At 30.7% G+C, this 27,730-nt stretch overlaps 1 protein-coding gene and 1 long non-coding RNA gene across 9 annotated transcripts; one reads left to right on the top strand and one right to left on the bottom strand.

Annotated features, from left to right (window-relative positions):
* Positions 1-683: 683 nt before the first annotated feature.
* Positions 684-6,358, bottom strand: LOC102594668 (polyol transporter 5-like). Its single transcript, XM_006349495.2, has 4 exons — positions 6,143-6,358; positions 5,670-6,032; positions 1,473-1,925; positions 684-1,393 (listed from the first exon to the last, which is right to left on the bottom strand). The coding sequence occupies exons 1-4, from the start codon at positions 6,243-6,245 to the stop codon at positions 753-755; spliced, it is 1,560 nt and encodes a 519-aa protein (XP_006349557.1). The 5' UTR covers positions 6,246-6,358; the 3' UTR covers positions 684-752.
* Positions 6,359-8,077: 1,719 nt separating this feature from the next.
* LOC102594452 (uncharacterized) lies at positions 8,078-21,923 on the top strand. Of its 8 annotated transcripts, XR_001473680.1 has the most exons (6): positions 8,248-8,497; positions 9,543-9,643; positions 10,727-10,842; positions 11,092-11,344; positions 14,160-14,162; positions 21,910-21,923. It is a non-coding gene; the product is annotated as an uncharacterized lncRNA (long non-coding RNA). The 8 variants fall into 8 exon arrangements; XR_001473679.1 differs by lacking the exons at positions 14,160-14,162; positions 21,910-21,923 and adding an exon at positions 8,078-8,241 and having other exon boundaries at positions 8,453-8,497; positions 11,092-11,345; XR_001473678.1 differs by lacking the exons at positions 14,160-14,162; positions 21,910-21,923 and adding an exon at positions 8,078-8,241 and having other exon boundaries at positions 8,412-8,497; positions 11,092-11,345.
* Positions 21,924-27,730: the final 5,807 nt, after the last annotated feature.

Genomic DNA, 27,730 nt, shown 5'->3' with positions numbered 1-27,730 from the left:
AACATTGTGCTGAGACATGTGATAGTTTGATGCTGGGATCATTTATGCAAGTGTTTATGATGTCGAGGTCATTGCTGGCGAGTGATATAAAGTCAATGGAAAATAGTTCTGGCTAATGATATAAAGTCGATGGGAAATGGTTTCGGCTATTGATTTGATATAAAGCCACTGGAACATGATTTTGGATAGTGACTTGATATAAAGCCGATGGAAAATGATTACGACTAGTGATATTGTGCCGATGGTCATTTATTTAAAGACCAGACGCAAACTCAGGTTGCATTTCCGTATTCTAGACTATGTTGAATGTTTTGGTGCACGACTTTCAGATTCTAGGGGGATTGTTTCCGCATGTTTTTTGTTAACTATTATGAATATTCGCTTTAACTAATGAGACTGTTACCTTAATGGCTTAGTTGATGTCGTATTGGGTTGGCGATTGGTTCTTCCATCGGAGGTTTAGTGTGGGTGTTTCTCACAACGATTTAGGTCATGACATATTCTGATTGTTCGAGTTGTTTGATCTGTAGTTATGGTGCCTTGCATCTGAAGTCCTGGCCCAACTTAATGTATGTTTCATTTATTATTTTTTCTGATCTGTGTACCAGTGAAGCTAGAGAGTTGGCTAACTGGCTTAGTAGCCAACTTTTGAGATTTAAGGGTGAGTTGCTTGAATTAAATACTGATCATGACAACTTTGGTTATTATCAATAATAATGCATGAAACAAAAAGTAAAATCCAAATGTATATGTTATGGGTTCACATGGTTACTACTTACTAGTTTGAAATTATGAGAGGAGAGCATATCATCACCTTCCACTCTGTTTTTCTTCAACTCTTTCATGGTTGATCTCCACTTAAAGAAAGTACCAAACAATGGTTCCATCTCCTCTAGTGTTCTGCCTTTTGTTTCTGGTAACAATGTGTAGAAGAAAATCCAAGCCACACTTGCAACTCCAGCATACAAGAAAAAAGCCCCTCCAATACTAATAGCCTTATACAAAGATATAAATGTCATCAAAATTCCTCCACTCACTGCTCTATTCACTGCTACACCTATACTACAACCTTGAGCTCTTAATCTCAATGGAAAGATTTCTGAACTGTATACCCATGCTAAAGGACCCATCCCAATTGAGAAGAATGCAACTGTTGAATATGTTGCACATACACACACCACTATCGCCCATTTTAGCGTATGATCTGAGTGATCAATTATAGTTAATCCTGTAGCTAGGGCTAATAAAGACAGAATCATACCACCACAACTTGATAGAAGTAATATTCTTCTTCCAATCTTGTCCACCAAAAATGTCGCAACTAAAGTAAAGAATGTCTTCATACATCCCACAGCTATAGTGGCAAGTAGCCTATAGCTTGGTTTAGTAATCCCTTTATTTTATGTAAATAAAAATGTGTCAGTCAGTCGTTGTCTTAACAGTTTAAACACAATTAGTGAATGAATGTATACCTGCTTTCTCGTATATCCTGGGGCTGTAGAGCACAACAGCATCTATGCCACTGGCTTGTTGGAAAAAATGAATACCAATGGCTGCAATTAGAATATGAAGAACAGTGGGGGTAGGATGGAGGAACAACTCTCGCCATACACCTGAACCATGGGAGCTTTCTCGCGTGACAGAAACTATGTCATCTTGGCAATCTTGTGGTATGCCAGCAGCTTCTTTAATGTCAGCTAATCTCGTCTTTGATTCTTCTAAAGTGTCTGAAGTTCTGTCCAAAACCTTCTTGGCATCTCCAAGACGGCCTTGCATGACTAGCCAACGTGGTGACTCAGGCATGGCAAGGACACCAATGCCTAACAACACTGACGGGATAACTCCAATTCCAAGCATGAATCGCCATCCCAATTTCGTTGGGAGTTTGGAAAATGCATAGTTTGATATGTAACCAAGTAACACACCTGCAACACCAAGAAAAAAACATTACCCTTTGAATTGGTATTGAAGTTATGTATAGTATATACACTACTGTCATTATAAATACAGTAGTTTTTTGTCATCAATAAATTTTAACTTGACTATTTTATGTGAGCCAACATCAATCAATTAGTTTTGCTTATGTCATATTTAATTTCTTGTTTGATTTGTTTTAAAAATCTTTTGTATTCAAGACAATCGCGGGTCTTGTTATGGTTATTGTATTCCTTTAAAATGGTTTTATATGTGTTGTTGGTTCTCCTATTGAGTGAGTAAATTGGGTTGACAGTCACCAAGAAGTATATGTGTTAAAATGATGTGTCGTTGCTACGCTAATTTTTGTGCACCCATTATCTCAAAGATTCACCTAAACTTAATTGAATGCTGAAATTTGCTCTAACATCAAGCAAGGCTGCACATGAAGTGGAGTTTTGATACCATCAGTAACATTTTATCCTCTTTAATCCTAAATCAAACAACATCACAAGTTGGTCCACTGGATTTGTTGAGCTAAGAGCAATGACTTAAAAGAGAGCAATATGAGCTAAGAGAGTCATGTGTTAGGACTAAGAATATGAAATTCTAATGATTAACAAGTGAGTGGTAAAACACAACAAATATATGCAAGAACCATATATGTCCTTCACATGTCTCAAAAAAGGATGGGTAATGTTCATAACAACATACTATAAGGCATCTGTTCCTTTTCAAGTTTACAATAAAGAGCTGCTATCAAAAGTGCATCAGAAGCAGTAAAGCAACAATGAAGATATCAGGTCCTTCATCGTAAACTAGACAAGACTGTTGATCGAGAGCCAAGACAGATTCCAAGCACGAAGAAGATCCATACGATTGCAAAAAGGTCCAATGAACCAAGGAGCAAGAAAAATATGAAAACATTGTCATATTTACCAACAAGAAAGAAACTTTGGAAAATAGAATAAAATCAAGATCTTAACACCAAGCATTATTTTTATTATAAGAATCAATATACCTAGTATAGTCTCACAAGTAGAGTATGGGGAAGTAGATGTACGTAATCTAACTCCTACTTTGTGAAGATAAAGAAATTAGTTTTAAAGGACTCTTGACCCAAGAAACACTTATAAAAATGATATGAAAAGGAAATGAGTAGTGAAGAAATCATGTTGAAAATAATGGAGAAAAGAACAGTAGCAATAACAAATAATACGATAACTTAAGTAAAAGTCCATAAAAATTCAAAGAATAAGCTAGTATGAGAGTAATAATAGTAATACTGATAGAAAATACTAGGCAACGCTTAACTACCTACTAGTCTTCTATTATAATCATCGATTTCCATATTTACCTATTTAGGGTCATATCCTCGAAAAGCTACACTTGTTTCATGTCCTGTCAAATCACCTATCCCCCATTACTTCTTTGACCTACCTTTACCTCTCTTCAGCCCCTTCATATCCAACCTCTCACACCTCCTTACTGAGGAATCTAAGCATATTCTTTTCACATGTATGAACTATCTCGATCTCACCTTCTTCATCTTATCCACAAAAGGGGTCACTCCTACATCATCTAGAATAACATTGTTTCTAACTCTACTCTCCTAGTATGTCTACACATCCATTACATCATCCTCATTTATGCAACTATCATCTTCTCAATATGCAAGTTTTCTTGGCCACTAAATACGCTTTCTCATACAACATAGCAGGTCTAACCACCACTTCTTATAAAAAATTTTATTCTAATACTTACTAAAAATATTGTTTTTTTTTTAATTATTTCATTTCTTTCTCATTCTCAATCTTTACTTCATGAGATTCTATTATTTACTTTTTTCATCAGCATAATTTTGTTAGTATTCTATTTTTAAATCAAAGGAGAACACATTGTTGAATAAGGTTATAAACTTACGATTTTCTTTTTTAAATTATATTTATGTACGTTATGTTGAAATTTGACATAAAAGTATTATGCTAAATTTTTTGTTTTGAACTTAGAACTTATATGTTATACTTTTAGTTTTCATGTGTTTTGGTATAGTATTGACTTGTTATTTCACATTACAAGCCATTTTTTTTTAAGTTAGACTTGATATATAATCTTTTTGTCAAATATCTTAATAATTTTATGACATTATATTTATAATATTAACTTTTTTTTTATCAAACGTGCACTTTCTTGATTAATTTGATTAAAATATATTAATTTGAAAAATATAAATCAATCTTTTATAACATTAGTTAATGATATATGTTTATTAAATAATATATTTACAAAATACAATATATTACTTAAATATTTAATTTAATATCATTTATAAATACCCTTATTTGTCTAATATAATTTTTAAATTTTTGACAATTAACTTTTATTTTTAAAATTTCATATAACCTTATGATTGCACTTGTGTAACCAAACAGTACACTTATATATTATATTGCGATAAACCAACAGGTCATCGTAATTACTAAGTTATGTAATTACTACTCTAATAATTACACCAATTATAATTAGGAGATGGCTTACCAAACACACCCTAACTGACTATATTTTTGAATGAAAATATGTTTTCAACTCTATCATTGTATACAATTCAAATAAAAATAAAAGGGTTAACCCATCGGTGGCCCCCTAAACTTGGCACCAACTTTCACTTAGGCACCTCAAGTGGGCGATGTTCATTTTAGACATCTCATGTAGGGTCTCGCTGTGTCATTTTGACACTTTTTGCTGACTAAGCACAGTACGTGTGCTACACGAATTTTGAGCGCGTCAGTAGACTTTTTTTGTAAATATTCTGACTTTTTTGTAAATATTTTCTTCTCCTTCTTCTTCCTTGCTTTCTCCCTTCCATCTTCCCCACCTTCTACCATCCTCCATCACCACACAACTTTTTTAAACTCTTTGATACTTCCATTTTCTTTGAAAATCGAATTTGCATCTTGATTCATATTCAAAAACAAAATCGATTTCAAGGGAACAAAAAAAAGAAATCAACTTCTTTCAAATGGAAAAACTGATTTACATTCTTACCTTCTCCATTGAAAATTAAATTGATTTCAAGGAATAAAAAGAAATAAAAACAACCTCCAATGAAAAAAAGAAATTTATTTTACATATTCTTCATTGTAAATCCCAATCGTAGTAGCACAAGAAATCATCTTCTTTTAAATGTCATATAAAAACTTTTCGATTTGGTATGATTTTCCTTATTCTCCAAAACGTATTTTACTTTGTAAACTAACCTATGTTCTTGCCTTTATTATGGAGAAGAACAGATGAAGGGGAAGGAGGCGCAAGAAGAAGAAGAAAAGAGGTGGGGGCATGGGGTTTGGAATCTGGAAGAAAGAAAAAAAGAAAATAAAATTTTCACGTGTCACATACCAATTCATTTATTTTTCCACATAAGAGGTGTCTGGATGTACGCACTTAAAATGTGGTTTTGAAAATATAAAAAGTGTCAAAATGATACAGCGAGACCCTACATAAGGTGTCTAAAATGAATATCGCTCACTTGAGATGCCTAAGTGAAAGTTGGTGCCAAGTTTAGGAAGCCACCGATGGATTAGCCCAAAATAAAATGACATGAAAGAAGAGAATAATATGGATGACTGTAACACAAGGAAAAAGTAGAGGTTGTCATGGTTGAAAAGTGAGCAACTTATCGAAACTTTAGTGTAGAGAATAAGACAAAAGTTAAATAATTGAATTATGACCACAAAAGATTAAAAAAAAAAAAGTACCTCCATTGATGAAAACTTCAGGAAAAGAAGTGAAAAATCCACGGCAAGAGGCCGGAGCAACTTCAGCAGTGTAAACTGGAGCTATCATAAGAGCATATCCAACTCCAATACCAGCAACAAATCTACCAAACATGAGGAACCAATAGTTTGGGGCAAATCCCATCAATATTGCTCCTACAAAAAATATTAGAGATGCCAAAATAATAGTGTATCGACGACCTATCCAATCTGAAGTTCGACCAGCAATTGCAGCACCCACAAGAGAGTATATGTTGATTGTTCCCACAAGTATTTCAATCTGAACATCAGATATTTTCAGATCTTCTTTTATGTAAATCACTGCTCCGCTCATTACTCCTGTATCTACATCAACCAACCACTAACACATTTAATTATAGTATATGTACGTACTTACTCATTTTGACTCTAGATTTTTTACAAATGAAATTGAATATTATAGTACATAATCTTACCATATCCTAATAAGATGGATGTCATGGAAGCTAAAAGAGAGCAAGCTAATGCATATTTGTTTCTTTTTGGGCTTTTCAATTCTGAAACATTTTGATTTGCCATTACAAGCTAAGTCAGAGAGAGATGGATAGAGAAATATCTAGTTTCTGCACACAACAGAGACTTAAAAGTTGGATTTCAATTATACTCTCTCACTTCCAATTTGATTGATTGATTGATTGTTCGCTTCGTTTCGTTTTATATTAGTTAATTTGACTGTTTAAGAAAAAAAAATTGATTTAAAATTGAGAGTATATTTAACAAAATTTTAAAATGTAAATTAATGATATATATACAATATATTAAAATAATTTTAAATTATGTGGTTTTAAACTTTCTATGTTTAAAATTAGAAATTAAAAAATTGTCAAAAATGGGATATTTATTTAATATAAATTAAAAAAATATAGGATAAATAAATTAAAATGCAGAGTATAAATTAATGATGTGAGGGTTGTTTAACTTTCAATTAGTTAGTAGTACATATAAACTTTAAGATTCCTCATTATTTTGTGTTGGGCAGAGCTTAATGATTGTGGTTACGAGTGTCAAATGGACGGATTGGGTTGAAATTGGAGATATTAAAATGGGTTGAGATAAAAATCGGGTTAGGTCTTGACCCGCCCAAGTTTACTTTGGGCTCAAATGGGTTGGGTTCAAATGGGCTAAAAAATGGGTTGGGTTTTTGACCCGTCCAATTTGACCCGATTAATTTCAATAATTTTAACATAGTGATATTTAACTTTTATAATCACAATTCGAATTTCCACTCAAGATTTTTTAAAAAAAAAGTAACAATGGATAGATAAATCCTAAAGATATTAAATAGATAATAATTCATACCTTTAATATAGGAACATATCTTAGTAAATAGTTTTAAAATGGGTTGAAATTGGATATTGAATTTTGCTCAATTGAGGATTCTCTTAAAATGGGTCAGGCTTTAATGGGTTGAGATTGAACCTAATTCATCTTGAATCCAACCCTTAAAATTTTGATCGGGTTGGACGGGTTACTTATATTTGAGTTCATTTTTAACACCCCTAATTGTGGTCTTTCTTTCCAACTCCACCAGAGGGGGACGAGTCCAAAAAGAGTTTTTTCTTTGTTTTTTTAAAAACTACAATACAAAGTTAGATACTTAAATTAGATTATGATGGGAAGTTATCAAAAATAATTTGTAATTGTGGTGATTAAGCAGTTTTGAAATATTTGAGTAAATTAAAAATGTTTTTAACACTTGTTTGAAGCCAAAATAGCGAAAATAAACTAAAGAATCATAAGTTAGAATTTCAAATTTAGAAATTTTGACCTATAAATTATAAATCAAAAATTAATTCAAACAAATTCTAAGTAACATAGACTTTAATTATTCTGAGTTTAATTTTGTCAGAGTTCAAATGATCTAAATGATAATTGCGATTTGCAAATAATAAAGAATGAAAACGAGGACAATTATATACGGACCGCTTAGAAGGTATTCTTTATTTTATTCTACTTAAAAATAAGCAAACGATGACTGAAATGTTCCTTCCTTAGTGATCTATTGGCAATTTTTCAATAAAAAATAAAACCAATTATATGTTGTGAGTGATGTGACAGATTAAATTAGTCGGTAAGTAAAGGAATGTTTAACTTATGTGCACGTGTAGAACTTTTAATAAGAAAATAAAGTATAAATAACTATAACAATTGTGCATATTACTTTTTACTACTATATTTCTATTATATAGAAAGGTGAAGACGACCAGCCGACCAAGGGCAATTTCGAAAATTTGATATAATTGAAGGGCAAAATAGTAAATGCCTGGCTATAAGCCTAGAAGCATCTTTCAATTTTCAATTATTTTTTTAAAAAAATAATAATAATTTCACTCCATGATATTTTCAAGTTGGAGACTGAAAGTCTGAAACTGTCTCTTTCATTCTGGGAGCTTCCAGAGTTCTTCCATTGGAGGACACACATACTCTATAAACGTTCGTTTCATTTTCCAAGAGAAGAGAGGAGTACTATGCCAATTCTCCTTAAATAAATTTAAAGAATTTCTTGCAATTTAAGGTATGGCTTCTTCTCAATCTCCGCTCAAATCTTCTTCTCGAAATTTCTTAGTTGATGCTGTAGATTGGAATTTTGGGTTGAGAAAACCTGAAACTGAAATTTTGGGTTGAGGAGAAGTAGGATTTTCCTTGCTATTTTCTCAGTTGTTATTGATGTTGTTTTGCTAGCAGACAAACAAGGATTTCTTCCTAAGTTATTATAATCTCTTCAGATTTCAAGATACTCTTTCAATTCTCTTCATCTCCGCAGTTGAATGGTACATTTTCATGTATTTTTTCTTTCAACTTTTTTCATGTTTGCAGAGAGACGATTGATTTACCCCTTTCTTTTTTTTTCTTTTTTTTAATTTTCTTATATTTTAGATAATACTTTTTCAGTTCATTCAACTTCTTAGTTGGGTGATCTACAAAAAATAAAAAACTTCTTCGTTGGGTGTTGATTGTTTCAGTTCTACTCCTCATTCAATATTTGTCCAACTTTTATTTTATTTTTTCTGTTAATCTGTATGAGGGATTTATTATCTTATCTAAATTGATTTTTGTAATTAGATAGTGTTAAGCATGCGGTAGAAGAGGTTAGTGTGGAAGTTGGAACTTTGGATTTACATTTCCATAAATTTAGCGATAAAATAAGTTACAAAGTGTCTATCTTGATTAATGAAAGAAAAATTTAAAGTAAGTACTAACTACTAAGTAGAAGAGTATTTGCTTAAGGGCAGAACATACCATTACATTGGATGTTTATTTTTTTAGTTCTTAACTTTTATATTGCATAATGAAACTAAACGAAGATTTTTCAACCACATATGAAAATAGGTTACGATTGGATTGAATAGTTCTGATCAAAGACTTAGACAACTCTAGATTATAATTTTTTTCTTAAAAAAAGTTAAACAAGAAAAATATGGCAGGCTTCTTAATTGGTATATGTAGTTATCTTTTTCTTTTCTAATACATCAGCTGATGCTCATTTAATTTGTTATGATTTGCGGAGAGTAAAGAAGTTCGAATGATCATATATTGTGATGTGGTTTGTTCAGTGATGAAAATATTATGAACTTTTTTCACTCATTACATAGTAATGAAAAATGCTATTTAATATATCATATAAATTTATCGAAATGACTCATAAAGAGAGTGCTAATAGCTTTTTATGATTCATATTATTGAGGCAACGTTGAGATTAATATTGACATATCACAAAGGTAGGTAAGAATAATGTGGCTTAATTTTCTCTCTGTTCAATTTGTTTTATCGTATTACTACTTCAACCATTTATGAATCAGATTCTCCTACTTGTAGAATTTCAAACAAATCATAAAGGAGTTGCAGGGAGCTATAATGATTTCTTCAGCTTTCCAAACAATTCTTGGATACAGTGGGCTGGTGCCAGTATTACTTTGGTAAGAAATTCTTGTCCAACATTTATATGTATTCTTCTCTGTTGTCATGCTATGCTACAAATATATGCATTCATAATTATGCAACTAATATTTGGAACCTCATGGATGCTTCTAATAAAATTGAGTAATCAATTTTGTTGCTTATTTGGTCTTTACATTATGATATATTGTTTCATGGCATTATCAGCTTGATTCTCAGTTAAGTCATTTCTCTTCACTCTATTATACATGTATTCTTCTCTGTTGTCATGCTATGCTACAAATATATGCATTCATAATTATGCAACTAATATTTGGAACCTCATGGATGCTTCTAATAAAATTGAGTAATCAATTTTGTTGCTTATTTGGTCTTTACATTATGATATATTGTTTCATGGCATTATCAGCTTGATTCTTAGTTAAGTCATTTCTCTTCACTCTATTATACTGATCAAATTATACAAGTAAATATATTAGTATGACCTATGTACATTTTGTTTTTTCTGTTATATAGGTATGCCCTACAGACATTCGTCAGTGCTAAAATATAGCAATATTATATGATGTTGGATTGCATTAGAGAAAATCTGAATTGAGTTTTAATTATATAGAATGGAGTGTTCTTTTGTGTGCTAATCATCGGTAACAATAACCTGTGCACAATTCATTAGTAGAGACCTTAAATTTACGACTTCCTTTTTATTACATTGTTTCTTCTCATGGTCATCCTTCCCTACATGAAATCCTTTTGATTGCCCCTTCTGTGTTGTGATTTTCGTTCTAAACATTCTTCAAGCTCTCATGATAAGTTGTCAATGCTTCCTTTCCATTGCCAAGCAACTTAGATTAATGTAACTAACTAAGTTGAATCAGATATATAGAAAAAAAAATTCTATCTCTTCTTATTGTTCACTTGACACATGTGATCAATTTAATCCACAATATATTTTTAGCTTGTTATTGATTATTTCCTTGGAGGTATGAGTGGCTGATAGGTCTAGATGTGCTTCATGGAATTGTGTCTTGATGCATTTAATCTTATTAACATTGTAGTAGCTTAAATAGGTGGTCATTGATGCATTTTGTTTTTGTGTTGTACAGGTTAAATGGGATGGAATAGGACATGAGCTTACTCTCTCATCAGTATTTGTAGTGTTGTCTGTTTATCAGCATACAAGATTTATGAATACATACTTTTTTGTGGAAGTGATATCAAGGTAATATGCTCTGACCTTAGTCTGCTATGGACTTTTATGTGTTTTTGGTTGCTTGTTATAGTGGAAATTCCTTTATGTAGTTTTTGGCATTTTTTGGGTTCTTTTTTGGTGGAGATCTTTGTCTGATACTTACTTTTACCTAATTTAGCAAGCTTATAAAATAATAGCATGTGATTTTATATGCTTTCGCTTACTCCGTTGTCTATTACGTTCTTCATGTTTTCTATTGGATATCTATCAAACTTTAAGTGGTTGGGCTCCTGCTAGAGAGCATCACAGCAAAGGCAGTCGCTTTCTTGAATAAATGTTATGAAAGCACCATTTCTCAAGGCAATATGGTAATGCCATTATCTATGAGCAGCAATATCTATAGATGCATACCAATTTTTTAAATGTTTCTCCCACAAAATATTCAGTTGAGCATCTTTCGAAGAACTGCGGTCAGCCATACTGCAAATGCAGTTGGTAGAACCCGTTCGACGATGCATTTCAAAGTAACTCGGTAAGAAATTCTTCTCATCCTTTCCGCAACTCTCTATGAGTTTAGTTGAACAATTTTTTTTTAAAAGTTAAACAAGTAACTGATAGCATTCCTACTCTTTTCTGAACCACCACGAATCCAAAAAAAACTAAAAGCTAAGCCTATATATGTCATGTACAGGCAGGTAGTGGTAGAAACTAAAAGAGTTAATGTTGCTGAACTACTTCTTTTTTTAAAATTTTTTTAACCCTTAACTCTATGGGCCTGATTTCTATAATTAAAATGGTAAATGGAGAAGATTGTTGCTTGAAAGTTGTTACTGAATGAATTTACTACTACTGAATACTCCAGATGCCTAAATCAAGTATGCTGCATCTTATATTTCAATTTTTTTTTCTTTATACATGCAAGATATTTTCTACTTTGGCTATGTCATGGTACAAGTTCTAACACTTCATTGTGTCGTGAATGTGTATACTAAGAGAATCACTAATTATTCCACCTCCTTTCACCTTTTGGAGTTGGTGGAAGGTGTTGAGTTCAAACATCAAAAGGTACATATATATTTAACATTCAAAGTTTTAAATGTAAGAGAGCGACTTTGATGAGATTAATATATTAGATGTCGACAAATGTATTTTAGGATGGATAAGATGGTTAATATATATTGTTAGTCATTTGACAAGCTATTCTCAATATAAAATATTGGGCCATCAGATAGTCGCAAACTTAGCTTAGCACTTTTTATATGTCAAATGATAATTTGTATATGTGCAGGAGAAAAAATCATGTCTGATGGTTCTAAGAATCGACTGAACAATGTTAACAAAGAATAAGATTAACATTTATACTTATATCATCACTTTTTTCATTTCAACTTTTTTATATTTTGTTCTTTTAATTAGATTTTACAGTTGTGTTTGTTTCTTTAAGGGTATTTTCATGAATTTAAGGTTGTACAATAGAGATCAATGGTAACTTGGAGCAGGTTTATCTCTATTGAATGAATTTTATGATTATTCATCTTCATTTCTTCTATTATAGCTAAACTTACTGAAATACGTATAATGTATTTTGATATTGATATTACAAAAATCAGGAAGGGAATTTATCAATGAAAAATTATTTAAAAAGTTGCCTAAAGTATCAACATTTCCTAATGGATTAGCCGCATAAGGCAGCTGCATAATCTTTAACCCAATTGAATGTACCTCATTTAGGACTTGATTAATCTAGAGTCTTCACTTTAATTGATCCACCAGTCTTGCTATATGTTACACTACTACATGTAAGTGTGGTACATTCTTTGTGATTGGATTTGATGGGAAATCTTTTCTTTTCGACTTAAGTTTGATGCTTATTGTATTTCCAAATTTATCTTTTAGGTTTTTATTTATTTATTCCTTGAAACATTTTATCTCTGCATCATTTGGAACCTCTTCCTCTTATTAGCACCACATTAAATTTGAAAATTCTTCTGACCCTTAGTTATTCAAGTTTTTTGATGAACTTTGTGTAGATTTTTCAATATTAGATATTTGTATAGTTCTTTTATTACTTTTTTGAGGCAACATGTATAGTTTTAATCAATAATCTTGCATGCTTTCATGATTTTGCTATGGATACCTTGACAAAATTAGTTGTAGGAACAAATGTTTCTATTGTAGTTATATTTAATGCGGACCCTAACGACTATTCTTTTCTTTACTTCTTTAACAGTAATAATCTATTCACATTATATTTTCTACCGTGATTATGATTGTCTTTTCGCTATCTGAACCTTCATATGCTCTTCAATTCAATTCTTTTTGTTATAATGTTTATACATTAGAAGCTCAGATCTTAGATGTGTATCTGAGTTTTTTATTCCTTTTCTTTTTCTTTTTTTAGTGTATGACACCTTGCATTAGATTAATATACTTGGATGTTGTCACTATTATTGATCTAATGAACCTAAGGAGCAAGTACTAAGATCCTTTTTAATTTTAGGGACAATACTGAATCAAATTGGAAGTGCAAAATACACGTAATCTTAGATTAACTCATGAAGAGTACAGAAAAAGCTGCAAATTGTCATGGTACTGAAATTTTGTGAACAAGTAGCTTCATGTTGTATGATGGTTGCTTAAAAAATGCTGAACGTTTCAAACCTATCAATTTTTTATAGATAAATATATATATAAATCTTTTTTGGTGATATTATTTATTGATGATGTGAAATAAAGTTTCAAGTGGCTAGGTACTGAATTAACAGTGTTGTCTTTATCCCTGTTTTATTTTATCGGTTGACAAATTTTAATATATTTAGATTGAAATGTATTTTTGAGCATATTATTTGATTAATTATTTTCTAGAGATTGTGTGTTGATCTGTTTATCAACAATTTTGGTAACTTAATTAGGAGATCATTAATACATTTATTCATGTTGTGCAGTTTGAATCTACATTGTTTGTTTACTTTTTCTTATCAAATGTTGTAAGAACTTTTAGTTTCTTATTTTACTTAAACTTTCATACAAACAACAAAGGGCTATTGGCCTTCCTCCATACCTAAGAGGCAATTTTGTAGTATATTTGTAAATATAAATTTGCATTCCTTATAATTTTGTAATACAAATAATTTGTTGGGCCCGTGCATAGCACGGGCTGCACTGATCTAGTATAAGAGACTAACTCAAGCAAGGTCGTCATGCTTGCTTGCCGACCAAGGGGCACTCTCGAAATATCAGAAATTAAAAGCTTTGAGTATCTTAAGCAAAATTCGGTTAATAATTGTACTTGTTATAAAATAAAGACTAAGTAATAAAATTAAACTAATAACAACCAAGAAGAGAAGAATGTAGTAGAGAGATAAAATAGGAAATTTTTGTGTGTTTTTCCATACAAGTTACAATGTCTTTTATATAGGCATAAGAAGGGTATAATGGACATTCATTAATCCATTTACAACACTCCCCCTTGGATGTCCATGTAAAATAAAATTCTTAGTAAAGTAACAAGTATAAATAGTTGTTACTAATACGCATTACTTGCTGCCTCATTAAAAACCTTATCAGGAAAACCTAGTGGGATAAAACCTTGATTAAGGAAAAAAGAGTACAGCGCGTATTTTACTCCCCTGATGAAAATCACGATTTAGTTATCCAAGTTTTCTCATTCCAATCTTGTATACCATCTTCTCGAAAGTTGCGATTGGCAAAGACTTAGTGAATAAACCAGCCACATTATCACTCGAACGAATCTGATGTACGTTGATATCACCATTCTTCTGGAGCTCATGTGTGTATAGAAGAACTTCGGTGAAATGTGTTTCGTTCTATCTCCTTTTTATGAATTCTCCCCTGAGTTGTGTTATGCATGCTGCATTATCCTCATATAAAATTGTGGGTACTTTGTCGCATTTCAAACCACATTTTTCTCGAATAAGGTGTATTATGGACCTTAACCACACACATTCTCGATTTGCTTCATGAATAGCTATTATCTCAGCATGATTTGATGAAGTGGCCACAATAGATTGCTTCGTAAATCTCGAAGATATGGCAGTACCCCCACATATGAATACGTAATTTGTTTGAGATCGGGCTTTATGTGGGTAAGATAGATATCCTGCATCAACATAACCAACAAGGTTTGGACTGCAATCGTTAGAATAGAATAAGCCCATATCGATAGTCCCTTTTAGATACCGCAATATGTGTTTGATCCCATTCCAATGTCTCCTAATAGGAGCAGAACTATATCTTGCTAACAAATTAACCGAAAAGGTTATATCAGGCCTTGTAGTGTTAGCAAGATACATTAATGCACCAATTGCACTGAGATATGGTACTTCAGGACTAAGAATTTCCTCATTCTTTTCTTAAGGTCGAAATGGATCTTTATTCACATCAAGTGATCGAACAATCATTGGAGTACTTAATGGATGTGTTGCATCCATATAAAATCTTTTCAACACTTTTTCTGTGTATGCAGATTGATGAACAAAGATACCGTTTATCAAATGCTCTATTTGCAAACCAAGACATAATTTTGTCTTTCCGAGATCTTTCATCTCAAAATCGTTCTTCAAATATTCGATTACCCTATGAAGTTCCATTGGAGTTCCAATAAGGTTTATGCCATCAACATAAACAACAAGTACAACAAACTCTGACATTGCCTTCTTTATAAACACACAGGGACAAATCGCATCATTTATATAACCTTCCTTAGATAAATACTCACTAAGACAGTTATACCACATACATCCAGATTGCTTCAAACTATACAATGATCTTTGCAATCTAACTGAGTACATTTTCCGAGACTTTGAATTGTATGCTTTGGGCATTTTGAATCCTTCAGGAATTTTCATGTAGATATCATTATCGAGTGATCCATAAAGATAGGTTGTAACCACATCCATCAAATGCATTTCAAGCCTCTCATGGATCATGAAATTAATGAGATAACGCAATGTTATTGCATCCATAACAGGTGAGTATGTCTCTTCATAATCGACGCCAGGCCTTTGAGAAAATCCTTATGCAACAAGACGTGCTTTGTACCTTTGTATTTCATTTTTCTCATTCCTTTTCCGCATAAAAATCCATTTATAGCCAACAGGTTTAATACCATTAGGTGTTTGTACTATAGGCACAAAAACTTCGTGTTTGACAAGTGAATTCAATTCTGATTGAATTGCTCTTGCCATTTTGGCCAATCATTTCTTTGTCGACATTCTACAACAAATTGAGGTTCAAAATCCTCACTATTTTGCATAATTTTTTATGCAACATTGTATGCAAAAACATAATCCACCGCTATTTCTGATCGATTCAGATTTGTTTCATCATCACTTGATGTTATGGATAGTTCATTATTTTCTTGAGTCTCAAGCTCATTGATCCCTTCAAGGATACCAGAATTATTCACATCTTGACTTTCTATGTGAGGTTTTTTCATAGTGTCATTTTAATCTTTTAATTTTCTTTTTCTAGGATTTTGATCCTTTGAACCTAATGGTCTACCACACTTCAGGCGTGCTTTTGACTCACTAGCTATGACACTAGTAGATGGTTCTACAGGGACATCAATTCGAATTGGGACATTCTTTGCAGGAATATGTGATTTAGTAATCCTTTTCAAATCTGTAAATGCGTCTGGCATTTGATTTGTAATTTTCTGCAAATGAATGATCTTTTGTACTTCTTGCTCACAAATGGAAGTACGGGGATCAAGATGAGACAATGATGGATTTTTCCACAAAATTTCTCCTTTAATTTCACTATTTTCTCCCCCAAATTTTGGGGAAAATGTCTCATTAAATCGACAATTCGCGAATCGGGATGTGAACATATCTCTTGTTAGTGGTTCAAGGTAGCGAATAATAGAGGGTGATTCAAACCCAATATATATTTCTAACCTTCTTTGGGGGCCATCTTAGTGTGATGTGGTGGTGCTACCGGCACATATACAGCGCATCCAAAAATTCTTAGATGAGATATGTTTGGTTGTTGACCCAAAACCAATTGCAATAGGAAGAACTTATGATAATGTGTCGGTCAGAGACGAATAAGTGTTACAGCATGTAAAATTGCATGACCCCACACAGAAGTGGGAAACTTAGTTTTCATAAGTAATGGTCTTGCTATCAACTACTATCGTTTAATTAATGACTCAGCCAGACCATTTTGAGTGTGAACATGAGCTACAGGATGTTCATCTCTTATCCCAATAGATAGACAATAATCATTAAATGTCTGGGATGAAAACTCTGCAGCGTTATCAAGGCGAATAGACTTAATCTGATTGTCAGGAAATTGTGCCTATAATCGTATTATTTGTGCCAACAATTTTGTAAATGCCAAATTGTGAGATGACAATAGGCACACATGAGACCATTTAGAAGAAGCTTCTATCAGAACCATAAAATATCTAAATGGCCCACTTGGTGGGTGAATAGGTCCACAAATGTCCCCATGTATACGTTCCAAGAATGCAGGGACTCAATTTTGACCTTTGTTGGTGATGGTCTCACAATTAACTTGCCTTGATAACATGCATTACAAGAAAATTCACCATTTAAAAGAATTTTCAAATTCTTTAATGGATGCCCATTTGAATTTTCTATAATTCGTCTCATCATTATAGATGTCGTAGACGATCATGCCAAAGTACAAAGGTATTGGAATTAGTAAATCCCCAGTTTACTATATAATGTGCCTCAATTGCACTAATTTTTGTTCAATACAATCCAGAAGATAAAGCTGTGAATTTTTCTACAACATATGTCTGCCCGGAGACATTTTTGGTATACCAAGATATTCAAGATTCATTTCATCAATTGTCTTGATATGATAACCATTTTCACGAATATCTTTGAAACTCAATAAGTTTCTCCGAGACTAAGGAGAAAACATGGCATTATTTATTATGAGTTTGGTTCCCTTGGGCAAAATTATAATGGCTCTTCCGGAGTCCTTGATCAAATTAGCACTACCAGATATCGTAGTAACATTCATATTGCCCATATTTAAATGAGAAAAATATTTCTCATTTTTTAATATCATGTGTGTTGTACCAGAATCAATCAAGCAAATATCTTTATAATTTGATAATTTGCTTGGAGAATTATCCATATCTTCAAAAGTAATGAAATAAATTTATATTAAATCATTAATTATCTTTTATTAAATAATTTATAAAATATAAGAAATAATGGAAGTGTTAAAATGACATTTAAATCATTATAATGATATGTACTAATAATGCACAAGATCTTTATCACCCAAACCTTTAACACTAAACTTTAGTTTAGTTTATTATGTCTAAAATAAGTATTAACATTTTATTTGTTGAAAATGAGTAATTTATTAAAAAAAATAAAAATTAAAAAAAATTGTTGAATTTTTTGAATTTAAGGTTACTATATTTATTTGTGATTAATTTTATATTTTTTTCATATTTTTCATATTTTTTTATTAATCAATTACTCATTTTCGGGATTTGCCGAAAAAAAATAAAAATTTAAAAAAAATTGTTTGAAAATTTTTTTGAATTTAAGGTTACTATATTTATTTGTGATTTTTTTGGCGTTAATTTTATATTTTTTCCATATTTTTTTATTAATCAATTACTCATTTTTTGGGATTTACCGAAAAAAATAAAAATTTTAAAAAATTGTTGAAATTGATGAATTTAAGGTTAAAATATTTATTTGTGAATTTTTGGCGTTAATTTTATATTTTTTTCATATTTTTCCTATTTTTTATTAATCAATTACTAATTTTTGGGATTTACCGAAAAAATAAAAATTTAAACAAAATTGTTGAAAACGGGTTGGGCATTTTATTTAAAAGGGGGGTTGATTTATGGGTCGGATCAGGTGTTTATGAGTTTAAATTTTTTAGGGGCATAATTGATCCTTTCCCATTTTCATATAAAAGTCATGTGGTAAAGTCAAAATGACATGGCAATTCCAAATGACATTTAAAGAAATGGAAAATGAGCTAGATATGTCCAGCAGACCAACTAACTCCCATAAGGGCATATTTAGACGAAAAGTTGGACGGCGAGGGCATGAGTGAGCCAAACTTTAAATGGAGGGTATATCTAGACTTTTTCGAAAGGGGGGGGGGGGATAAAGGTACTCTTTTCAATCTAAAAATTGAAAAGATATATAAAAATTCGATTGACTCTTAAAATTCTATTTTATCACATAAATTGAGACAAATTGAGTAACATATATTATTTAAAAATAATGTTAAAGTTTTCTAAAAGTTTTATAAATCACAATAATTAACAACTTAAAATATTTATAATATATAAAAAATTCGATTGACTCTCAAAATTATATCTATGTCACATAAATTAAGATAGAGTGAGTAACATATATTATTGGAAAATGATGTAAAATTTTTATAAATCACAATAATTATCAACTAAAAATATGTGTAAGACATAAAAAATTCGATTGGCTCTCGAAATTTTATCGGTGTCACATAAATTAGGATAAAATAAATAATATATATTTTGTGTCAAAATATTACAAAAAAATATATTATAAATCACAATAATTAATAACTTAAATTAATTTAGAGAGTCAATATATATTGGACCCGTGCTGGCACGGGCTCCATTGTCTAGTCCCCTACTATATATCTACTATTACTTATATATAAGTGTGGATAACCACACAGGTGGAGGTCAATATGCCTGCTTCAACCTGTGTGGTTCCACACTTACATATATATTTGCCTTTTTTTTTTTTCGTTTTAATTTGTTTGTCTTATTTTTTTAATTTTTAATATTATTTAAAAATCGCATAAAAAATACTATAAATTATGATAATTGACAACTAAAATTAATATATCTGTGTCACATAAAATGGGACAAAAGAAGTAACAAGAATTATTTAATTCGTAAAAAAAATTGTAAATCTCAATAATTAACGACATATTGAAATTATATTTGTGCTACATATATTGGGACAAGGAAAGTAACATATATTATTTAAAGATTACGTAAAAATTACAATAATTAACAACTTAAAAATTTTATAAATCATATCAAAATTTAATTGACTCTCTAAATTTTATTTATGTCACATAAAGTGAGACAAAAAAATCTACTGCTTATATATAAGTGTCGATAACCACACATGTGACGGTCTGCCTGCTTCACCTGTGTGGTTCCATAGTTACATATATATTTGCCTATTTTTTTCTCCGTTTTAAATTGTTTGTCTTATTTTTTTAATTTTTTATATATTTAAAAATTGCATAAAAATATATATAAATCATGATAATTGACAACTAAAATTAATATATTCGTGTCACACAAAATGGGACAAGAGAAGTAGCATGTATTATTTAATTTGAAAACTACGTAAAAAATATTATAAATCTCAATAATTAACTACATATTAACTCTTGAAATTCTATTTGTGCTACATATATTGAGACAAGGAAAGTAATATATATTATTTTAAAATTACGTAAAAATTACAATAATTAACAACTTAAAATATTTAAAAATCATATCAAAATTTAATTGACTCTTTAAATTTTATCCGTCACATAAAGTGAGACAAAAAAATAACATATTGGGCCCATGCTAGCACGGGCACTTATATCTAGTATCCACTACTAATATATAAGTGTCAATAAGCACACAGCTGAGGGTCAACATGTCTGCTTCAGCTGTGTGCTTATTTTCATATTTAGTTGTTTGACTTGGTGGTTTAGGCTTGACATTGCAAGTGCAAGGTCTGGGGTTCAAACCTTGCCAACTTCAGTTTTTTTATTTCTGTTTTAATTTCAGCTTATTTATTGATTTATTTCTGTTTTAATTTCAGCTTATTTATTGATTTGAGGCTTTTGACATTTCGTATTATGTAAATATATTTCTTATTCATATTTTAGTTATTCCATCTTTATCTACTACTTATTTATAAGTGTGGATAACCACACATGAGGCAGTTAACATGTCTGCTTCACCTGTGTGGTTCCACACTTCTATTACTTTTGTCTATTTTTTTCCTCTGTTTTAATTTATTTGTTTTATTTTTTAATTTTTTTATATATTTAAAAATTACTTAAAAAATATTATAAATCATGATAATTAATATTTTAAAATATTTTTTTTAACAAAACATATATAAAAATTCAATTGACTCATACAATTAATTTATTTGTCACATAAAATGGAATAAAAGAAGTTACATGTATTATTTAATTTGAAAACTACGTAAAAAATATTGTAAATCTCAATAGTTAATAACATATTGACTCTTGAAATTCTATTTGTGCTACATATATTGGGACAAGGAAAGTAACATATATTATTTAAAATTTACGTAAAAGTACTATAAATTACAACAATTAACAACTTAAAATATTTAAAAATCATATTAAAATTTAATTAACTCTCTAAATTTTTTCTGTGTCACATACAGTGAGACAAAAAATAACAGACATTGGGCCCGTACTAGCACGGGTGCTTGTGTCTAGTAATCCCCTAAGGGAGAATAACCAGGAAGGTCATGGTCAACATGCCTGCCTGGCAGCATATCAAGAAAAGAAAAATGGCATTTTAAGGGTATATTTTTATTTATTTTTTATAGTTTTTCCGTTGGCATTTTAAGGGTATTTCATTTTAAGGGTACTTTTGTAATTTTTGATAATTTTTCCGTTTTAATTTGTATGTCTTATTTTTTAGTCTTTTATATATTTAAAAATTGTGTAAAAAATAAAATAAATCGTATTATTTAGAAATTACGTAAAAAGTATTATAAATCTCAATAATTAAGAACTTGAATTTTTTAAAATCATTATAAAAAATTGCTCATGAAATTCTATCGATGCTACATAAATTAAAACAAATGAAATCATATATATTATTTGAAAATTACGTAAAAAAATACTATAAATCACAATAATAAAAAACTTAAAAAATTTAAAAGACATAGAAATCCGATTTGATCCTCGAATCTGTGCCGAATAAATAGGGATATATAAGTAATATATATTATTTAAAAATTAAGTAAAAGTAATATATATCACAATAATTAAAATAAAATAAAAGACAAATAGAAAATTAAGTTAGATTCGCAAAATTTTATTAGTGCCACATAAATTGAGACTAGAAGAATAACATTATTTAAAAATTAAGTAAAAAATACTAAAAAATCACAATAATTAACTACCTAGTGTAACTTAAATTGAAGAAAGAATGTCAGTGACTTTTAAGAATCTCATTTTCCAAACTAGATTTGGATATATATTCCAAATACAATGACTTGGATACCATGATTATTGTGGTTATCCAACAAAAATAATAATTCATATTCAATATTTATACCAATTATAATAAATTATTATAATTCGATGTAAACATCAATTAATAATGAATAATAATTTGTGTGTTGTTCATATACACACATGCAAAAATCATGCATGAGTGAGATAAAATTAGTTACATGGTTTGTTATTTATAATTAGCTCAGTAGACATCAATGTTAGGGGCTCCATATTTTTCGATTTATATATTTATTCATGCAAACATATTTTCTATATATAAGCAACAAGTACTCTTAGTAATTTAGTTCATAAGTCATTCGGCCGGACACAACATACTTAGGCCTCAAAGGTCAATTCTCATGATCTAAAACACAACTTGATTACTTTCGTATTTTCAATTCAGTATATTCTATTATTATCGTAATTTATTTCATTCACTAACTCACCTACCTTTAAACCGCTTGATGAATTCAATATTAATTGTACTTTTTTGGTTAAACAATTTGGCACACATAGGACCATTGTGGTGTTGTTTTAATCGTTCAATCGTCTATATGCATGCTATCTTTTTAGAATTTGCTTTGCAGGAAAATTCTACAAGAATCACAATATGATTGACAAACAACTAAATGCCAACAAGTGAAACAGTCACTTGGCCCAGAACAACGAATAGGCACCCCTCGAGCTGTGTGGGGTTAAATATCGATTGAAGAACAAGCCCGAGTGGTAGAAGACATGGTAGAGTGTCATAGAGAAATTTCGACTCACACGTTCTCAGTGAGTAGGATGATGAAGGCTGAAGGAACAACACAAATAACATGAAGTTGAGCCTAAAGGATACAGTAAGACTATCCAATATATAGGGGGAAACTGATAAAAGTCCTCAAGTAAGTAGTTTATGAAAGAAAACTCCAGCCTAAAGGATACAGTAAGACTATGTTTGTATGTTGCAAAGTATGATGGATGAAATCAAGAAGGTTTTGGTAAAAACATTCTGCAAAACTTTGATAGCGAGAGCTCTGACTTGTTATTCTCACTTAACGCAAAATTCAATTGATTCCTTTGTTATGCTTTGCAAAGTTTATAAAGGCACACACTAGGGCCTTTAAACTATTCACAAGAAGTCAAGTATGGGAGTTACAAACCCTTCAAAATTTATTCACGAAGATGGAAGTGTCTGAGCACATCTCGAAGCCATCCAAAGAATTCCACATTATGATGGTTGAGTTAGATGTTGAAAAGAGGAAGGAGAGCACATGGACTATGAGTGACGATTGTCATATTAGGCATCATAGGGGTGAAGGACATCACCTTGGGTATCACTTGGTGTCTAAGAAGGCATCTCATTACCTTAACACAACTAATTTAGCATATCAAAATTTCTTCTTTTCACGTTCTAGGAGGGGTGTTTTCATCATTTCTCATCCCATAATCCTAACCCATAACTACTAAGTTGGGACCCCAAAAAAGGCTAGGCATATATGATGGGTTTGATTCACCCGCTACCTTGAGCCATTACAAGATTTGCAAATTGTCGATTTGCTGAAACAACTTTTTCACAATTAGGGGAAGAGAAATTGCATAGAAAGTTTCATCATTATCCCATTTTGATCCACGTTCCCCTATGTGTGAACAGGAGGTCCGGAAGATCATCCATTTGCATAATATAGCAAATTAAATGTTAAACTCATTTACTGATTTTAAAAGGATAACTAAGTCACATATCCCTATAGAGAATGCGCCTATCCGAACATGCCCATCTACTAGTGTCATAGCTTATGAATCTCATACACGCCTGAAGCGTGGTAGACCATTGGGTTCAAAGGATAAAAAAATCCTAGAAAAAGAAGCATGAAAATGACACCATAAAAGAATCTCACGAAGAGATTCAAGATCTAATTAATCTTGATATTCATGAAGAAATCAATGATCCCGTATCTCAAGTATCAATAAGTCCTTCTGATAATGACATAAAGTTGAATCGATAAAAAAATATGGTGGATAATGTTTTTGCATATAACATTGCACTTAACATTATGCAAGACAATGGGGATCTTGAACCTCTGTCTGTCAAAGAATGTCGACGAAGATGTGATTGGCCAAAATGGCAAGAGGCAATTCGATCAGAATTGAATTCACTTGCTAAACGTGAGGTTTTTGGACTAGTAGTCCAAACACCTAATGATGTAAAATCAGCTGACTATAAATGGGTCTTTGAACGAAAAAGAAATGAGAGAAATGAAATTGTAAGGTACAAGACACGCCTTGTTGCGCAAGAATTCTCTCAAAGACCCGACTTCGACTATAAAGAAACATATTTACCGATTATGGATGCAATAACTTTTTGTTATCTCATCGATTTAGTTGTACATAAAAGTCTTGAAATACATCTTATGGATGTGGTTACGACTTATCTTTACGACTCACTTGATAATGATATTTATATGAAAATTCCAGAAGCACTTAAAATGCGTGAAGCATATAGTTCAAAATCTCAAGAAATGTGCTCAACTAAATTACAAAAGTCGTTATACAGCTTAAAACAATTCGAGTGCATGTGGTATAATCGCCGCAGTGAGTACTTGATAAAACATGGTTGTATAAATAATGTCATTCGTCCTTGTATTTTTATCAAGTAGACAACATCAGGTTTTGTTATACTTGATGCTTATGTTGATGACATTAATCCCATTGGAACTCTAGAAGAGGTCCAAAAGGCAATTGAATGTATAAATAAATAATTTGAAATGAAAGATCTTTGAAAGACAAAACTTTATCTTGGTCTACAAATTGAACATTTATTAGATGAAACTTTTATCCATCAATCTGCCTATACTGAAAAATTCTTAAAATGATTTTACATGGACAAATCATATCCAATAAGTACTCAAATGGTTGTTCGTTCACTTGAAGTGAGTAAAGATATGTTCCGACCTCAAGAAGAGATTGAGGAACCTCTTGAAGCTGAAGTACCATATCTTAGTGCAATTTGTGCACTTATGTATCTTGCTAATGATATGAGACCTGGCATAGCATTTTCAGTTAATTTGTTAGCAAGATATAGTTCTTCCCTACACGAAGACATTGGAACGGAGTTAAACATATATTGTGATATCTAAAAGAGATTAGTGATATAGGTTTTCTTTATACTAATAAAGTTAGTGCAGATCTTGTTGGTTATGCAGATGCAAGTTATTTATTTGACTCACATAAAACTCTATCTCAAACAAGCTATTTGTTTACATACAGAGGTACTACTATATCATGGCAATTTACGAAGCAGTCCATTGTCGCTACTTCTTCAAATCATGCTGAGAGAATATCTCTTTATGAAGCAAGTAGAGAATGTATATGGTTGAGATCAGTGATACATTTCATCAAGGAAAGACGTGGCTTAAAGTATGATAGCAAGGTACCCACAGTCCTCTTTGAAGACAATGTTGTATGCATAACTCAATTAAGAGGAGGGTTCATAAAAGGAGATAGAACCAAACACATTTCGCCGAAGTTATTCTTCAAACATGATCTCCAGAAGAATGATTATATTGATGTACAACAAATTCGTTCAAGTGATAATTCAACAAATTTATTTACCAAATCTTACCAGCCTCAACTCTTAAGAAGATGGTACACAAGATTGAAATGAGAAGACTTAACCATCTGAATCATGGTCTTCATCAGGGGAGTATAATATGCGTTGTACTTTTTTTTCGTTAGTCTAGATTTTGTCCCATTAAATTTTCCTAGCAAAATTTTTAATGAGGCAGCAAGCAATGCGTATTAGGAACGACTATATATATTTTTGTTCCTTCAACTTTTTGTTTACATGAACATCCAAGAGAGAGTGTTGTAAAGGTGGTGAATGCCCATGTGAAATGGGACCCACCCTTTGTAGTCGAGAAACAAAAATTGATTTCTTAACTTTTGGACTTTGGTTATAAATAACCACTTCACGGAGAAATGATATACAATACAATACATCCTATCTCTTTGTGTGTGTTTAGTTTAAGTACTCTCTCTATTGTTCTTTCTTTTTAATTTAGTTTTGTTACGTTATTTATTTTACAACAATATATATTTTTTATATGACAAAAAGTGATATACACAAGAGGATTGTATTGTCTGTTAATTTTTATTTGTATTTGACACATTTATTAAGAAAATAATTATTAATACATTTATTTTATTTATATTTATTAATTAATATTTAGTATTGAGTCTTAAAAAAATATAGAGAATAATATTCAATGCTAAGAATAAAATATGAAAAAAATAATTGTCTTTTTTTATATGTCAAAAAGTGAATAGAGGGAGGAAATAATTTGTTCAACTCCCTCCGTTCCTTTTTATATATCATCCTTACTATAAATAGTTGATCCATAATACTTGTCATTTCATAAAATCAATGCATAAATTACAATATTCTTCTTATTTTACCCTTGTGAGTAATTAGCCTTGAAAATATACATTTGACCAACATAGAAAAACTAATTAAATAATTCATGTTCATTGCTCAAGTTATTAATTCATATTCATTGATTGAAAAGTTGACTTAAAAAAATTAAATAAGGATAGAATAGTAAACTTACTCAATTTTTTAAGGGGAACTTTCGCATATAGTCACTCAAAAATAGCTTAATTACGCTCCATATCTATAGTTTGCTAATTACGATTCGTAGATACATGTTATAGGGAGGAGAGTGACAAGTGAGATTGGGAGAGAGGCGAGCAAGAGAGGGAAGAAAGTGGGAGAGAGGTGAATTGTACATGTATATTGGTTAAATAATTGTATATTATACATATGTATTTGTATATCTGGCGAGGGAGATTGGGAGAGGGAGGAGAGAGGCGAGCGAGAGAGGGCAATAATTTGTATAATTCGTGGGTACATTGTATAATTCACGTGTTTTTGTATAATTGAGTAATATAAAGTCTCGAATTATACAAATATGATAAAACTCAAAATAACAAATTGATACAAACATAAACATATGAACTTGAAACAGTTGTATACAATCTATTATACAAATTACATTATATAAATTATATTATAGAAAATTTGAAAACTTCACGTTTATACAAATTTTAAAAATTTAACAAAATGATTGTTAGTAACAAAACTGAAAAACCAAAGGAAATCATCATTATATACAAATATAAATCATCGTATACAAATACAAATCAAATGAAGAATTGTTAGTTGCGAATTATACAAATGTGGCGAATTATACAAACGTGGCTAATTATACAAACTCGAAGTCAGTCCACATAATTAATGGTTAATGTTAGTCGCGAGTGGTAATTATAGCAAATTATAGCTATGATTAGGGGTGACAATTTCAACCCATATTAATGAAATGAGTCAATTTAACTCATATTTAATGACTTGGATCACTCATGTTTTTAATTAGGTAAATATAAGCTTCAAGTTATTTTAAGAGCTCCTACAAATATGGTCAAAATGGGTAAAATATGGGTATTCATATAGACCCACAATAGATCACTCAATTCTCACTTCTACTCACAATTCTTAATTGTGCTAAAAAATAAAAAAAATAATATTAATTTTTAATTTTCAAAAGTATTAATTTATTTTTCAAAAAAAATTGGAGGGAGGGTAGGG

Source organism: Solanum tuberosum, unplaced genomic scaffold, assembly GCF_000226075.1.
Source record: "Solanum tuberosum cultivar DM 1-3 516 R44 unplaced genomic scaffold, SolTub_3.0 scf00108, whole genome shotgun sequence".
NCBI lineage: Eukaryota > Viridiplantae > Streptophyta > Magnoliopsida > Solanales > Solanaceae > Solanum > Solanum tuberosum.
This window is presented reverse-complemented; position numbering and strand designations above follow the sequence as displayed.